The 16,409-nt window shown below is 42.6% G+C and overlaps 1 protein-coding gene across 2 annotated transcripts in view; it reads left to right on the forward strand.

The window, feature by feature from the left end:
• Positions 1-1,472: 1,472 nt before the first annotated feature.
• The window catches only part of COL14A1 (collagen type XIV alpha 1 chain), a 126,816-nt gene continuing 111,879 nt past the window's right edge, over positions 1,473-16,409 (forward strand). The window contains exons 1-5 of one of the 2 annotated variants that reach the window (XM_086609544.1): positions 1,473-1,675; positions 5,496-5,617; positions 11,293-11,409; positions 12,319-12,462; positions 15,676-15,762. In XM_086609544.1, the coding sequence (XP_086465670.1) occupies positions 5,530-5,617; positions 11,293-11,409; positions 12,319-12,462; positions 15,676-15,762 (436 nt within the window). In that variant the 5' untranslated portion in view covers positions 1,473-1,675; positions 5,496-5,529. Of the gene's footprint in view, positions 1,676-3,882; positions 3,963-5,495; positions 5,618-11,292; positions 11,410-12,318; positions 12,463-15,675; positions 15,763-16,409 lie in introns of those variants that run through there. The other variant, XM_086609545.1, reaches the window with a different exon arrangement.

Raw genomic sequence — 16,409 nt, forward strand, 5'->3', positions numbered from 1 at the left:
GGCAGAGAGTTTCAGAATACATTTACTGGTCAGTGGGAGCCTCAAGACTTTTTACTGAGACTCAGTGCTGTGACTAGATGCAGCCACACGATGGTGCTCATGGACTTCGCATCCTACGTTACAAACCCAGAAAAAAAGCGAGAGGGAGCCAGACTCTCTCCCTTTGGCAGGCTGTTCCCTGTCCTGCTCTGAAATACATGAGCCAGCAAGCAGTCATGGGTTAGGCTGATTTGTCTCTCTGCATTTACTGAGCCTTCAAGGGCACTGCAAATAGACCTATCCATCTGCTTGCTTGTCTTCTGGACATTGCTGTTTGGCTAAATACATAAATTAGGGACTGAAAAGGTACAAAATATATTACATTAACATCAATGAGCTGAACATCTTACTGCTTCAGAACGTTTATTAGGAATTGTTATCTTGTAAGCTAATCTCTTCTTGACTGGTACAAAGTGTTGCACTGTACACAGTTGGCCACTGCACACAGCTGGCATTACAGGAGAGTAAGTCCAGAGGATAGGATCTCCCAGATTCCGAGAGCTGAGAGATGCTTTCTAGACTTAGGAGTGCTTTTTAACTTTTGCTGTACTTGGACTTAAAGAGGTCTTTAAAGCTCAAACACTTCTGCAGTTTCAGTGGAAAGATATTTGTGCACTGTGAATTTGGACAAGAGCCTGCAGGACTGAGAATCCTACTCAGCAACAGAAGATCCCACTTTACAGAGTTAGTCACAGTCATCTCCATGAGACTTGCTGCCTTCCCTTTCCCGAAAAGGGACTCCTGCTTACATTAAGAAAGGGATGCACATCTCTGTTTCACCTACGCCTGTTGTTTCTTAACTGCAGTCCTTCAGTGATTTCGTCTGTAATTTTATACAGATGACCAGGCACATTGAAATGAATATTTTCATTCACCTCTTAAATTCTTGGGACTTACGAACTTCATAAGTAGTAGCCTTAATTGTAATTTCAGTGGGTTATACCACAGGGTAACTCGCGTTTCTGTACGATTATGTATTCTGCAGTTCCAAGTCCCCATTGCAGGGTCTATGCACACGGCAAAAATGCATGTATGTTCTGCAACGCTTTTAATCAAGGCTTATACTAAGCCAGACAAGTGCTGGAACACTTTAGTATAAATATTTCCCCGATGAATCATTAATCCACACATCGCAATACCCGGCACCGGCCGATACTTGCATTCCAAACCGTACCTCGGTACGGGCACCTTTTAAATCGTTTAAAACGAAGTGAACCAGTAACTTCGGGGAGAGGAAAATGACTGAAAAGGTAGCAAAACCAGAAGAAAGAGGACACCGAAAAGCACAGCACCTGCACACGCAGCGCTGTCCGAAATCCCCCCCGGAGCCCACCCGGCCCTGCCTCCCCGCGCACCTGGCCGCGCCCCCGCCGCGGAGGTCGGGCTCGGGGGCGGAGGGTTGGATCTCAGACATCGCTCATGCCTCTTTTTTTTCCCCCCTTCTTTCCACCTTCTGCTCTATAATTGCCCGCCTCCTTTCCCTGCCCTTTCGCCTTATCAGATGCGGCGCAGCGAGGGGAAGAGCGGCCAGAGGGGAGGGAAGCGGCTCTCTCGCAGCCGCCTCAGCACCCACAGCCCCGCGTGAAAACGGGCGGCCGCACCCCCGCCGGCTGCTGCCCCGCTGATGCCCGCACAGGTCGGTGTGAGCTCCGCTTCGTCTCCCTCGAGGGCTGGGGCGCGGCGGCGGGGATGGCTCCGGGGGGAGCCGGGGCAGGAGCGCTTCTCACCCACCTGCGCGGCGGCCGGAGCGCAGCCCCGGAGGGAGAGCTGGGTGAGGGAGGAGGGGATGCGGGGGCGGGAAGTGGCGAGCCTGAGGCGGGGAGGGGGAGCCCCTCGGAAACTCCTGCAGAAAGCTTTCCTTTTAAAAATAACCGTAATTACAAAGCAACCGGGCACGCTTTACAACGGAGGGCTGGGTGCTGCCCGCGTCCCCCTGCGGGTGCATCCTCGCTCCCGCGGCGCGCCGAGGCAGATCGCTTCGCCGCGGCTCCTCACGCCCGGCGCCTGGAGGGGGGGGTCACTTAGCGGCCGGCGGCCTGGGCCGGCGAGCTCGCCCTCGCCTCGGCGGGCTGCTGCCGGCGGCGGGGCTTTCGCCGGGCAGCCCCCGGCTCTCATAGAGCCGGTCCTTCGCCGCAGCCCGGCGGAGGCAACGGAGTCCCCGGCCGCGCCTTTCTGAACCGGGGCGCGGCGCGGGGAACTCGCTTCCAAACGGTGCGCTTCCACCGCGGGCGCGGGTGGCCGGGAGCGAAGCCAAGAGGAGTCGGGGGGCTGAGGGGGGTCAGGCGCGGCGCCGCGTTTGTGAGCCGCGGCCCCTCGGGCCCGGCTGGAGCCGCGTTGCGGGGGCTGTGTCGAGGCGACCGAAACGCGCCCGCCGGGTCGCGGCACCGCCGGCGGGTCTGCGTGAGCCGGGAGGGAGGGAGGGAGGGAGGGAGGGAAGGAGGGCGGGAGGGAGTCAGCCTTCGACGCGCCGCCGGCCCCTCCGCCGCCTTCCTCTCCTCCCCGTGTGGGGGCGGCGGCCATGGCGGCGGGCCCGGCGGTCCCTCGAGGCCGCGGTGGGGCCGGGGCAGGTCGCGCTCTTCCGTTCGCCCAGCGGGACGTCGACCCCAGAAACTTGTGCCTGTTCTCAGAGTCACGCCGCTCCGCAATGAGCTACCGAGACAGGAGAAAAATAATCCCCGGGGTCCCGTTCGGGAGGGCAGCGCTCAGCCGCCTGCCGTGGGGAGGGGGGCCCGGGCCGCGCCGAGGCAGCTCGGCTGCCTTGGCAGAGCGGTGCGGAGCATGGAAACGTACGTCCGGTTTCTCCCGGGCTGGGAGGTCTCCAAGGCAGATTGTGCCCTGGGGAGAAGGTGCCCGTGGAGCGCTCCCGGGAGAGGAGCGGTGGGAACGCGGGGGAGCGGGGCTCGCCTCGCGCGCAGAGCTCTTGGCTCGGGGAGGTCCGGTGTCTGCTGCCAGGGGTGTTCTGTCAGATAACCGTTTTACCGAATAATTGATAAAGGGTGAAATATATGAAAAGCAGGAGGAATAGGATATTTCTTTTTATTCCCAGATGATGTCAGCCACGAGGTGGCTGCAGACTGGTGGTTGCCTTTCCCAGTTAGGTCATTGCACAAGTGAATCTGTGCCTGGTTTATCCAGCACCGGTTGTATGTAACTCAATAAATCTTACTTCTCTGTGCAATCTCTCTTCTCTAAAAGCAGCAGTGGAGAGTGTTTCTACACAGGATTACCTGTCAGTTGGTATTTATAGCCTTTATTTGGGAGGAGAGTTTGTATCAAATCTGATGGGGAACTGAGCCACCACTGTGAGTGAGTATTTTAATGTCTGGGTTATTACATGGAAAGAAATCCACCCATCGTCAGTGGTGACTGCATTGAAGAATGACTTGTATGCTGTTTTTTGAAGAGTCTGCATTTACTTGCTCCATGTTGTATTCCTGAATGAGGGAGGAAGCCTTGATACCCAATGTAAGATACTCAAGGGGTGTATTTCAGGCTGTTTAAGACTTAACTGTCTTCGTTTTTCCTATTGCCTGTCACTAGGCAACTGTCTGCTGACTGCACTGGCTAGTCTGGAGCCAGTCCTTGGGTGTCTGACTGTGTTCGTGTAGTAGGAAACCTGGGCACTTTGCTCGAGCTTCTGAATTTGATCTGGAGGACGTATCCCACGACAGTTTCTGGTGTGTTTTTGTTATTGAATCTAGCTTTTTGCCTCTGTCTTGAGAGGTTTATACTGTAAGAAATTCAAAATACGTATTTAAGTAGTGTGAATTTTTTTGATAATTTAGCTAAACTTAGGTAACCTCTGTGGGAGTGGAATTCATAATGATTAAGCCCCTTATATGTTTCTGGGTGGCATATCAAGCATTCATGACTGGGGTTTGCAATAGTAGAACTACAAAGTCCTGGGATAACTATGGCAAATTGTAAATAGTTGAAGACAGAAAGAGATGTAGGCCTTATCCTCTTACCTGTTTAATAATGGTTGAGGTACTTGAAGCTGCCTTTTGTATTACGTAGTGGTTGAACCACTTGCTTTGTGCCTTCTTCAGAAGACAATGAAAATCTGGAAGGCAAATTCAATGATGATATCTTGAGAATATTAGAGAAAATGACACAGGAGGTAAATGAGAGGGACCTGTAAAACAGAAATACATAAACCAAAGTTTACCAAAGTAAACCTTCAATGCTAACTCTTTGTTAGCAGCAAGAAATCTACTATTAATCATCTTAATTTAATTCTTCCATAAAATACTAACAGGAGAGGGCAGCAAAAATTCTTCTTCATAGCCCAGAAAATTGACTAAAACTGGTGCAGTGAAGTTGAGTGATAGATAAACGTTTATAAGCACGATATTATGAACATGTTGATGTATCTTGAGAGGTGCTTCTATATGTGTTGAATAACTGTACTGGAAAGTGTTCAAGGCCAAGTTTAGGTAATTAAATTTGTACTGTTCTTAACCTAGCTTCTGTGGGTAGATAAATTACCCCTTCAGGAACTTGTTCTTTGGCACCAAAATTGCTTCCTGTAATCCAGCTAGTTCACCTAGGTCTACCTTGAGTGCTCATGTAGTGCTGCACTCTAAAATGTTGATGTTCCTAACTGATTGTTAGGGTAAATATTATTGACCATGGCATTACCTACAAATAGAATCAGTGCTTACTCAGCTGATACCCTGCATACCCTCTGAGCTGTGTCTGCCTTAGACACTGTAAGTGCCAGGTAGTACAACAGAGAGTGCAGAATAAGTTGAATAAGATAGAAAAAGGGAAAATAGAGTAGGCTGTAGAGGACAGTGAGAAGAGACCTCGTGTTTCCTCAGAATAAAATTCTTTCTTTTTTTTGACAACTGATGTGCAAAATTGCTCAGTTGAACTGATCAATGATTATTTCACTCGACTTACTGAGTACACACATTTGCTATTTTATGGTAGGCTTGCAGGGCAGTTCTCATCTCTTCTTTTTTATTACAGAATTCTGAAATGCTTAATTTAACATACCATTCTAGATGCTTTCTGGATGTAAAGTAGATGACGGTTTTAGTGCGACTTTGTTACTGAGAGCTTCAGAGTTCTCTACTGCAGGTATCTTGATACGGTGCTTGCAACACTGGGTTATATAGACACACCCATCTTATCTCGTTGTACACAACATACTTTACTTCCCATACTTCCAATACTCACGTATGCTTAGCAAAAAAACCCAGTCTTCTCTTTACATGGGCTGAATTTTCAGAACTGTTGAGTAGCCCAAGTGGGGTTCTTTGTCCCCTTCAGGTAAAATATGCTTTGGTTATAAAACTTCTGTCAGGGTGAAATCTTGGCTCCACTGATATCTATGGCAAATTCTTATTTATTTTTTTTTAATGGAATCTAGATTTTGCCCACAGTTTTCATTAAAGTGGATACCTTATCTTTGCAAGTTTAATAAGACTTTTTGTTCTGTGTGTTTTCAGACCTGCTGATACTGTGTGCATTGAGGGGAGGAAGATGCTTTGTCGGTATGAGATACAGAGCTGTTTCCTCTTGGCTTTTTTAGCTGTCACAGCTTTCTTCATCCGTGATGCCCAGGGCCAAGGTAAGTCATAAATAAGAAGATGGAGCTTTTCACTCTGATGTGCAGAAATAGACTTTTTTATTCCAAATGTAAGTGTTACTTTGTAGGATGTGGATCCAGTACTACTGAAATGAAGCAGGAGTTTTGCTGCTGATCTCAGAGGGGAGTAGACTTACATGTTCATGTGTGCTCTTTGAACTTAATCTCTCAAACAGGATAAATCTTTTTTGCAAATTCAGGTGTCTCAAAATGAGTTATATGAAACGTTTTGGGTTTGTTTTTTTTTTTTTTTACTCTTATTTACATGAAAATACTGATCAGAAATTGCTGTGACTGTCTTCTACATAATCAAGTAAGTTTGAAGGACCAGATATGCAGCTAAGCTTGTATGGAATATGTATTTTTTTTCTTTGTTGTTGTAACAGTGGCTATTGTAACACTTACATCATACAGTATTGCACAGGGCTGTAAATGTCACAGGCTACTTCTGCAGGTTTTAAAAAAAAATCTCCTTTGTGGGTATTAAAAGATACTGTGGAGATTTTTAGGCTTAAATACTTGTTGCATTGTATTGACAGTGATTTGACTTCTAGAGGAAACATCCTATTGCTCGAGAATGAAGGGATGAAGAATGCCAATGAGTTTTTATGATTTCTAAAGAAAGACGTTTCTCTCAACTTTGTATTTATGTAATCTCTTTGAAATGAGACTGCGTAGGCATAACTGGGAGCAGAATTCAATCCTGGTCTCTTCTAAAGCATCTTGTATAATGCATTATTCATGAGCACATTCAGAGAGTAGTGGCAACCTGAGGCTTTCCAAGTTCTGGTAAACGCAAGTAGCAGTGCTGTCCAGCCTGCGTGGCAATCAAGTGCTGGGGAAGCATTCCATCTTGGATGCTTGGGAATCTGCGAGTGTTTTACAAGCCTCTCCTAGAGCTTAGGGACACATGTAAGCAGTAATATTTAATGTAGGCGATGTGAGGTGAATGGAGAAATACATGTTCCCAATGTTCAACACATCAGTTCTGGTCAGAAATGAGGTCCAGAATGTTTGTGACTTAATGAGCCAGTAAAGCAAAGCATATGGTTAGTCCCCTCTCTATGTATTTCAGTCCTAATACATATGGTTAAGATTTACAAAAGAGGATTGAGATCCATCTCCAGAAAGCTTTGCAAAATTCTTTGAGCTTGGAAAACAGTACTCTTCCCCCACTTTTTTTTAAAAAAAACCCTTTGATTTAATCGGTCATATGTAAGGGAGAAAACTCTCAAACTATTAATACAATGAAATGAAGGTCAGAGAGAGCCTTTTCCACAGTCATCACACAGCAGAAGTTAGAGTTGGTGTACTTGATGAATAAAGAACAATACTTCCCTTGTTCTTGTACTCTTTCAGCAAGCATCAGCTCTTGAATGCTGTCAGCAGTGTGATACTAAGCTAAGTGGACTATTGCCTTGGCCCAAAATGACTGCCATGTTATTGAATGAGGTGATATGAAGTCTCTATGCCATGTTCTCAGAATAAAAATATCTCTTGCTACACTTGAAGTAATAAGATGTTTCTCAAATCCTTTCTTTTCTCAAGGTCGCCACCCCTTGCAGTAAGCTCTTCATGCAGCTGGCTAACTATTTACATTTAATACAGCACTAACAGTGTGTTTGTCGGTTTTAAGAAATTGTACACTCTGCCAAGGGCTAGGAAGAGCTGGTATTAGTTCCAGCTTGTTTCCTTCCTTTGGCAAAGATGCTCAGGTAAAGGTGTGTAATGTGACTTCTTGGAAAGGAGAATATGTTTGGGAGACTGAAGTCAACAAGCCTGAAGCTACAACTTGTTCCTTCAGCTGAGGACTTATCTGCATTGAGCTACACAGTTTTATCTCATTTATTGCCTGAACATCGTAGAAACCACATTGTGCCATTCAGTGTTTACTCAACAACAATTATGCTTTCATCACTGCTGTTTCCTCAGCATAATGTTACTTAAACAACAGTAACAAAAAAAATCCGGCTTTTGTCTACTTATGTTCTTGTATAGCACACAAAAATAGCTCTGGGCAAGAAAAATACTTTAGAATTTTCCATTTATTCATAGAGTAACTTACTTTAAGAATTTTCCTTCTGTATTTAAAGATGGAAGATTTTATTTGTGTAGCAATCAATTCCACGTGTTACTAATGTAATTGCAGTGCATATTAACTTGTTCAATTCTTATGACAAAAGTAAGTTGGAAGCCACAAAGTCTAGTTAGTATCCAATCTTAGAGTGTTGGATGTCTTAGAGAGCTGCACACATGCAATTTATGGTATTTTTCCTTTCCATTATGATACTGAATTCTTCAAAACACTCTTTCCCTAGTTGTCCACAAGAGTCATGTATTTGGAGTGCTAATTTGTCTGGTGGCGTAAACCAAAGCCTCGAACTTGTCCGTAGTTTTCTTTTGGTTGACTGCTCTGATGTTGCTGACGGCCATTCACTTTTGCATTCCTGTAAAACCACTTAACAAGCTCTAGCTACTGATTTTTATCAGTTAACTGATTCAGCTTGGATTAATTTTTTTCCCTTTCTGCAAGAAGTGAGATTTTGTTCCACAGACAATAAAGGTCCAAAGAAATAAAGATATCCTCTTCAGGTTGGTGAATGTGTAGTAATTCCCATCAATATTTTGTTGTCTGTTCAAGTGTTAGATTTTTAACTTCCTTAGCTGTATGTACTTTCCTATGCCAGAACGTTAGTCTTTGCACAACTAAGACACAGTTGAATATCTGTCTGGTGAATAATTCTTTTCTTCCTAATGGTTAATTGCTGTGTGGAAATGTCTGTTCCCTGCACTGCCACCTTTGATACAAAAAGTACCCAGAGAAAATTGACTAGTTATGTAAAGACTATTCTGGCACAACTTTTCTAGTCTTTCACATTGTAACTCTGTAGTAAACAGAAAAACTTTTGGTGATTGTGTCCTTCTTTGCTTGTAAGATCTGTGATTGTTTTTAAGGGCTCCCAAAATTTACCTGGTTTGGTGATGGCTAATAGCAATTAGGCCAGATCTATGCTTCTTTGTTAGAAGGTGCTTTCATAAACTGTTAAGTTGAAAGTGGGACAGAATGGAATGACAGAGGAAGGAAAACGAACCCTGAAATTCAAAACCATGATTTTTTTATCAGTTCTTGGTGTTACTTTGTTGCTCTCTGCTCTGCCTCTTAATCCCCATAAAAAATTTACCACTTAATCCTGGTAAAACACGCAGCGTTTTTACACTTGCGTACTGTCATTGTTTAAAAGCTTATTTGCTATTCCTTAGGTGAAATAAATAATAAAAGGAATTGCATATTTTGCAAACTTCTAGGTTTGATTTATCACTCTTGGTTCATTCAACCCCAATTCATTGTGATTTCTGTATAGCTCAAAGACAGAATGAATCTTGAGAATGAATTAAAAGCTGTAACCTATAACCACAGTCTGCTTGGCTTTCAAAACTTTTTGCCATAGTCTTCGTCATTTTATTACCGTTATAGCATGCTGAATGTTCTTGCAGATATCTGCCCAGCAAAACATTTTACAATATGAGGGCCAAATTTTCAAAGAACTGGCTTTGTCCTTGCCGTGATTCCTGCGCACGCTCTCGCTTGCAGCCTCTCTCTCTCCCAACTGCAGGGAGGTGACAGGCAGTCTGAAGATGAGGTGGGACGAGATTGTGCCCAGCAGCTGGGGAAATGCGCTGCTTGGGTGGAAGCCCAGTGCTGCAAATCAGAACAATTTTGAGTGCGTGGAATTGGTGTGCTACTTGCTGTTTCTGTCTCCTTGCCTCTCTTCTTGGGCTTGTTCTCTGAAGTCTTTGAGAGTGCAGAGGTGTTGTTGAGCTTTTGTTGGTGCTTACATACTCTTTTCTGTGTTCTGCCTCAAGGCAGAGAACTGCAGAACCTGCATTTGCTCTGGCAAAACTGCCTCTTATGGATTGAAAGGCCGGATGCAAGGGAATACATGTCTTGTACTAAACCTGCAGATTTTTACTTCGAAGACCCAAAATGTTTTTAATGTTAGATGACATTAAAAACCACCACTGAAAATCTTAAAAAAAAAATAAATTACAGCTTGCCTCTTTCCTTCTTTCTTCACCCAAACTCTTGGAAAAAGAAGCACGTAGGAAAAAGCAATCAGTTCAGAACAGGTTTTTGGCTGCTGCTAGTGCCAGAGCTGCATTGGCTGTAGCAGGTCAAATGGAGAGGCCGGAGACCGTTGGCTAGCATGTTCTGCCTGTTGACTCAGATGCTCCATATGCTGTAATCCTTACATCTCAGAAATATCATAAGATAATAATTGGTTGATTGTATCTAGTGGGCCAACAAACTGTGGGCATGAACATAGTCAGCTAAGAGCTATCTTGGGCTCTGGGGCAAAGAAATTGCCACTGCTCCTCTTCAGATAATTTCCCTTATTTCTTGGACTTATCAACAGAAACCTTAAGCATGGTAGTGGCAGAGGCACCAAGGGTTTGGAAAATGTAGGAAAAAGTTAAGAGGGATTGCGGAGGTAGTGGGAAGAGGAGGAGTAAGGCTAATGGAGGAGTTAGCTAAGCTTTTTCTAGCCCTTTCTGTTGCTCAGCCTCTGGATAGCTTCCCTGGCTGCCTTTCCCTCTAGATCAGTTAGTTCTCTGTGGGCCAACCCCTGTTCAAATGGACAAAGATTTCTCATTATTGGCAGCCTGGATACCACAGGCTGCACACGGAGCAGCTCTGCTTCAGTTGTTCGCTGTGAAGGAGGGATGTGGCTCCCTGGAGCAGAGCAGAAACGCTCTGCAGAGTGTTGTCCACCATCAGCGGAGCTTGCCTGACCAGAGAGGTGCAAAGCTGTGAAAGGCTGGTTCATGTACCCGGGCACAACATCGCCCACATTGCGGTGACAACCTAGAGTGGATTTTCTTTTGTTCCCCTGTGCGTAGCTTCTCTGAAATATCACTTCTTTTTCAATCATTCCATGCTTTTATTCATTTCACCTGCTGCTTCTATTTGAAACCTAGGTGATGGCACACTATAAATAGAAGCCAAATTTCCTTACCATCTCCAGATTGCCCTTGTCTAAATCTCGACTAGCCTGAGCATGCCTGCTAGTCTTGCGGAGAGCGAAGCAGCGCTTGCAGCTAAGCAAGTGTGTTTGCTGCTTAGGCCAGGTTTGCAAATTGAGCAGCTCTGATGTTCCTTCTGCCTTGTGCATGCCTATCTTTCCTCTTGGTCACTGTGTCTTCACAACGCTTTGAAAATTTGGCCCTGAATGACCTTAAATGTGGGGCAACACCCACAGTAATGTGAGGTAAAGGAGGCTAGGTAATGTATATTGTCAGTGTAAGCAAGGAGAGCAATTTTAATTTCCATATATTAACAAAGAGCATTTTTATTACCAGCTTTGCCTGCTAAACTAGAGTCTTAACATCTAACACTGTTTGTCTTTCTGTCCTCTGCTGTTAGGTGTTAGTTTGTTTTTATAAAGAGATAAATAAAAGTTATGTCTGAGGGAAGTAGTGCACCTGGGGATGTTGTTTTACAAACTAATACAACCTGATGTATGTGACATTTTGAATAACTTGCATCCTTTATCATTAAAATTTTGTGTTGTCTTCCTATATGTGTTTATTTTTATGTTTAAAATTGGCAGTTGCTTTTTATTTGAATTTAAAATCCCGTTTTCTTTCCCCACTTGCAGTGTCCCCACCAACAAGACTAAGATATAATGTAGTCAGTCCTGACAGTGTACAGATCTCTTGGAAAGCCCCCAAAGGGCAAATCACTGGATATAAGCTTCTTGTCACTCCAAGTTCAGGTAAACCAAAAGTCTGTGTGTTCTTTTTTAAGGTGAAAGGACTGTCATCCTAAAGCTGAACAGCTTTTCTGAGGCTAGTGTCATCTGTCGTTACCTTTTTCCAGTGGGGTGTAAGGAAGTCTAGGAAGTGTTCAAGGGAGAACGTCGGAACCCTGTTTCGGACAGAGCTTTGAAGTGGATCTCTCTGGGCCTTCTCCTATAGCGAGCTCCCCAGAAAAGACCAAAAAGATTTTAGACTGAACTTTTTTAAAAAAACAACAAAAAACTTTAAAAATTTTTTTGAATGAAAACTTGAAATGTAAAATAGGCAACAAAGTGGCTGTATCGGGCTACCTGTGTATAGACGCTATTTCTATACATATTTAAATTTATATATAGATACACTTTTAACATACAGCAAAAGTACGTATTGTACAGTCTTTATATAGATACATGCATATAAATATTTAATATTTGTAATTATACATGAGAATTTCCTTGTTCAAAGGAAGTGGGCAAAGAGAGTGTTCAGAAATGACATGGGTATGATGGGATCAGGACTAACAGCCAATCACAGAGCAGTGTGAAAGACTGTGGGTATGATGTTACCAAACTTGACAGCTTTTTGTCAGGTGTGTTTTTCTTAGTAGTTTTGCTGGGCACCATAGCTGTTCCATGAGCCCCAGATGCAAAGGCTGATTGATTGATCTTAGAATGTTTCTAAGAAAACTGATGCATGTCTTTGGTCAGGCTGCCTGACTTCTTGCTTTTTTGGGATACGCTCTGGCCTGGCTGTATGGATAGTCCCAAAAGTGGGAATACTTGGGTCATTGAAGAGTTTGAGCTAGTTTTAAGTCATTACATTTATTGTGCTGTAAGAAAAGCAAACAAAGTTATGTATTTGTGGGGTTTTTGTCTTTTCTCTTACAGGTGGAAAAACCAATCAATTAATTCTCCAAAACACTGCAACCAAAGCAATTATTCAAGGTCTTATTCCAGATCAAAACTATGCCCTTCAGATCATTGCATTCAGCGAAGACAAGGAGAGCAAGCCAGCACAAGGCCAGTTCAGAAGTATGTGTCTTTTTGTGCCTGACATGCAGAATTTATCAGATATTTACTGTAACTTACAAAATTGTCACAAAGTCTGACACAGAGTGGAACAATGGAAAAACAGTTTCTTCTGTGGTGGAAGGCTAATCAGAGCCACAGATTTTAACATATATACATATGTTATATGTATATATGCAGCTGGAGGCCTGAATTGATCCAGTCAGTCTTGCACAGGAGATTCTTGCTTTGGGCTATCTTTCTTCCCCATTCCATTATGAAACTAGCCAGTATCTCGTAGAAGAGAATCTTCAGTGAGCAGAAACAAGAAGGGAAGTGTTATGCTTTGATACTTAAAAAATTTCCTACCCTTCATCCAACTTTTAACGAAAATATTCTTATAGCTGTGCCAACTGGCAACTAGTTGCTAGTTCAATGATACTATGAAAGGCTAAATTCTTACTGATCTTCAACTGTCAAGTATGTTTACAAATTATGCTTAAGGCTTTTTTTATCTGATCTACAAATATTTTTAATGTCTATATCATAGTGTCTTAATGTCTATATCATACATATGTCTTAGCTGATTTGTCTTTATCTACATGTTAAACAAATCAGTTACAGAGGATCAATGGAGATTTGCTTGACAGTCTGAGAGTACAGTTGAAAGCTTGCTGAATTCCCTTGCCACTCACTATTTCTCACTGTCATTGGTAAACCACCTTTCTTTTAGAACCAGCACAAGATAACATATGCTGACTGCTTGACGTGGTGTGTGTCAAAGTCTTTCTAGCTTTTCATCACTGCAACTGTGTGTTTAGTACTTTAGGTCCTATCCCAGTTAGGAAACCCACAAAACCACAGGTTACTTTAGCATTAAAGAGCAGCCCACAAAAAGCTACACCAACTTCTATAATATTAGGTCTGACTGTTTTTCAGACTACCACTACACTTCAGGAAGAGTAGAGCTGGCAACTTGACTTAAGAATATGGGGGTTATGTTCTACTTAATATACTCTTTTTTTTTTGCTGCGGGTGAAAACATGTGGTACTTAACGAGGCTGGAGTTTCATTTGACAATATGATGCCTCGCATGGGTAAAACCAGATACGGCATGTGTACAAATGCTTCTTGTTTGCTATTCTGTATTCTGTGTTTTTTTCCCCTTCCCTGACAAGAGCTTACTAATTCTTGAGATGAAAAAAGGTCAAACATACACAAAGCTTTGAGAATATCCTCTGGTTTAGTGCATTGGAAGTGTATTTTTAATGCTCTTGAGTTGTAACTGATGTACAAAAATTTCTCAAGCATACAATAAAATTCCTCTTTATATAGCCAGGTATAATTTCTCATTCTAGTGCTGCTTGTAAGTTATTGTACATAGTATGTAATTAACAAAGATGACTGGAGAATTTTTTCTTTTTAAAATGTAGCTGTAAAAACATGCACTATGTAAGTTTTTTGTCGGTGTAAATATGTGAGTAAAACTGGTGCCGTCTTGTCTGTTCTTCCTGTGTGGTTAGAATTTTGACAGTCAGAAATGGCTTTCCCAAATCCAGAAATCTCTGTCAGGTTGTGTCCAACTTGTCACCTGTGAGCATTTTCAGACTTTTTTTACTGTTGCTCTGGAGACTTTCCACTCAACAGCACTAGCATTAGAGGAGGCCATCAGGAAGCTCCTTAGGTTGCTCTTAGCCTGTTCTTAAAGGAATACTCTTAGAAGGCTAAACACTGACATCCTTTTTGACTAGTATTATTCTGGTAATTTCACCTCTTTCCTTTTAGTCAGAGACTATTTAGGTAAGGATTAAACCCAGACTTCTGAGTAAAACCTGGTGTCATCATGGCTTTATCTGTAACCCAGCTAATAATCAAGACCTACCTTGGTAAAGCTTGTGAGCTTGTGGACCTGAATTTGCTTCTGAATCAGTTTCACAACCGTTCGCTAAAGGTAGAGGTGATGTAGAGGTACACATGCTGTTTTAGTAAGCAGAGCAATCAAAATTTCAGTTATTTTTTCACCAGTTTTCCTACTCCTATACCTGGAGGCTGTAGGTTCTGCAGAGGGTTATCACACTGAGAAGGTGATGCTCAGATGTTTGACAAAGGCTTGTTGTCTTCCTAAGACCTTGAGGGTGGTCTTGTGGTTATCTTTTGAATTGGAATTTAGAGCACTCTTGGCTATTTCAGATATACCATATACTATTGGGTAAATTAGCAAAATCAATTTGACGTTGGTTTCACTTCTGTAAAACAGGATACTTGTATTATGTATTTTATATTGTATGTTTCAAGAGACAGATAACCTCTCACCCTCTCACAGGGTTTTTCGAACGATGTAGCACAGAGAGACTCTCATCCTGGCTAAGACTCAGTGCCTGCTTGGATGAATGTTGGTCATAATCCAGCTCTACATAAATCAAAGATTTCAACTGGAGTACAATTTTATTTTCTATGAAAGATATTCTCTGTTTCATTCTTTTAAGTTGTTCCTGTCCATTATAGACAGCTGGGACGTTGACACCAATTAGCATTCTAAGGAAATTCTGAAAGGATTTTTTTTCCCTAACATGTGACTTTAGCAGTGATTTTTGCCAGAATCTTTCAGACTATGAGCAAGAGTGATACTAGCTACTAATGTAATATTAGGAATTGCTAATCAAGCTGGGTTCTTCTTGGCTGTTATGAGAGATTTGGGACATAATAAGGGAGGTATCCCACCCACTTGTGGGACAGGAAGCTGTTGAAGTCTGAGCTTTGGAGCAGCTCTGCTCTCATGGGAGTGTTTGGTGCCCTGAACACAGATTTGGGCATGGGATCTAAGCTGATTCTTTAAAGAGGATAATGTAACAGCTGGCTTGTGTGCTTTTGTGTTGAATGACTTGGAGTGGAACTCTGCAGTGCTGGACTTCTCCCAGCTTGCTTTGCCAATTTTCTGGGCTATATTTCCAGTGTTGGATCTTGTCAGCGTGGGCTTAGGTGCTGATGTCACTGTATTTGGACTCTCCTGTGTGAGGAGACTCACTTTTGAGAACTTTAATGATGATAGGATGGAGAAAGATTCATAAAAAGATTAAACCCAAAGGGAGGGAGGGAAAACCCAGTAACAGTTACTTGTTACCTAAACATATTGCAAGATGTTGCGTGCAATGTCTTTATTTGGAAGAAGAAAATTACATGCTTCTGACTGCACTCTTTCTAGTTTGACTGATGATTTTTTTCCCCCTTACTTTTCAGTTAAAGATATAGAGAGAAGAAAAGAAACAAATAAAGCCAAGGTGAAGGATCCAGAAAAAACAAACGCGAGTAAACCAGCTCCAGAAGGTTAGATCATAACACGTATGACTTGTGTGATATTCTGAAAATGATCAGGTTTTTTATTTAACTTGACCATTGTATAGATTTTCTTCAAGTCAGTATTTTAAACCTGGTTCCCAGGGTTAAGTTGAACAGAAGGTAAAAATCAGTATTTTCAGGAATATTGGTGGAGAGTTGCTACAACAGAGGTATTGCTTTTAGTTCTGTGTTCTGCTTTACCACTTGATACAGTAAGCACTAAGTACCGCCATGAATAGCATAAAAGAATTATTTGAACCTGCATTAAAAGTTCATATTGCCTAAACTTCCACACTGAGTGCACTTTGAATAGTGACAGAATCGTGCATGTGTGTGTATATACGTAATAATAATCTCGTATCATTTTGGCTGCAAAATAGACTTGCAGTATTAATTCCCACCTAAGGTCAAACTGGTATCATTGTATAATTAGGCATATAATAATTGGTAACTCTGACCTAAAGTAGGTCATATATATGAAAACATTTGAAATATTTTGAGGGGAAAATAAAGGAGTTCATTTTGTCTGATTACAAGGAGGCAATCTTCTGGTAAAATATGATATTGCTTGTCATGAGAAGCTCATCTAGTATGGACAGTAAAAGCTATTTCAAGCTTAATATATAACTCCATTT

This window comes from Tauraco erythrolophus, chromosome 3, assembly GCF_009769465.1.
Source record: "Tauraco erythrolophus isolate bTauEry1 chromosome 3, bTauEry1.pri, whole genome shotgun sequence".
Classification (NCBI taxonomy): Eukaryota; Metazoa; Chordata; class Aves; order Musophagiformes; family Musophagidae; genus Tauraco; species Tauraco erythrolophus.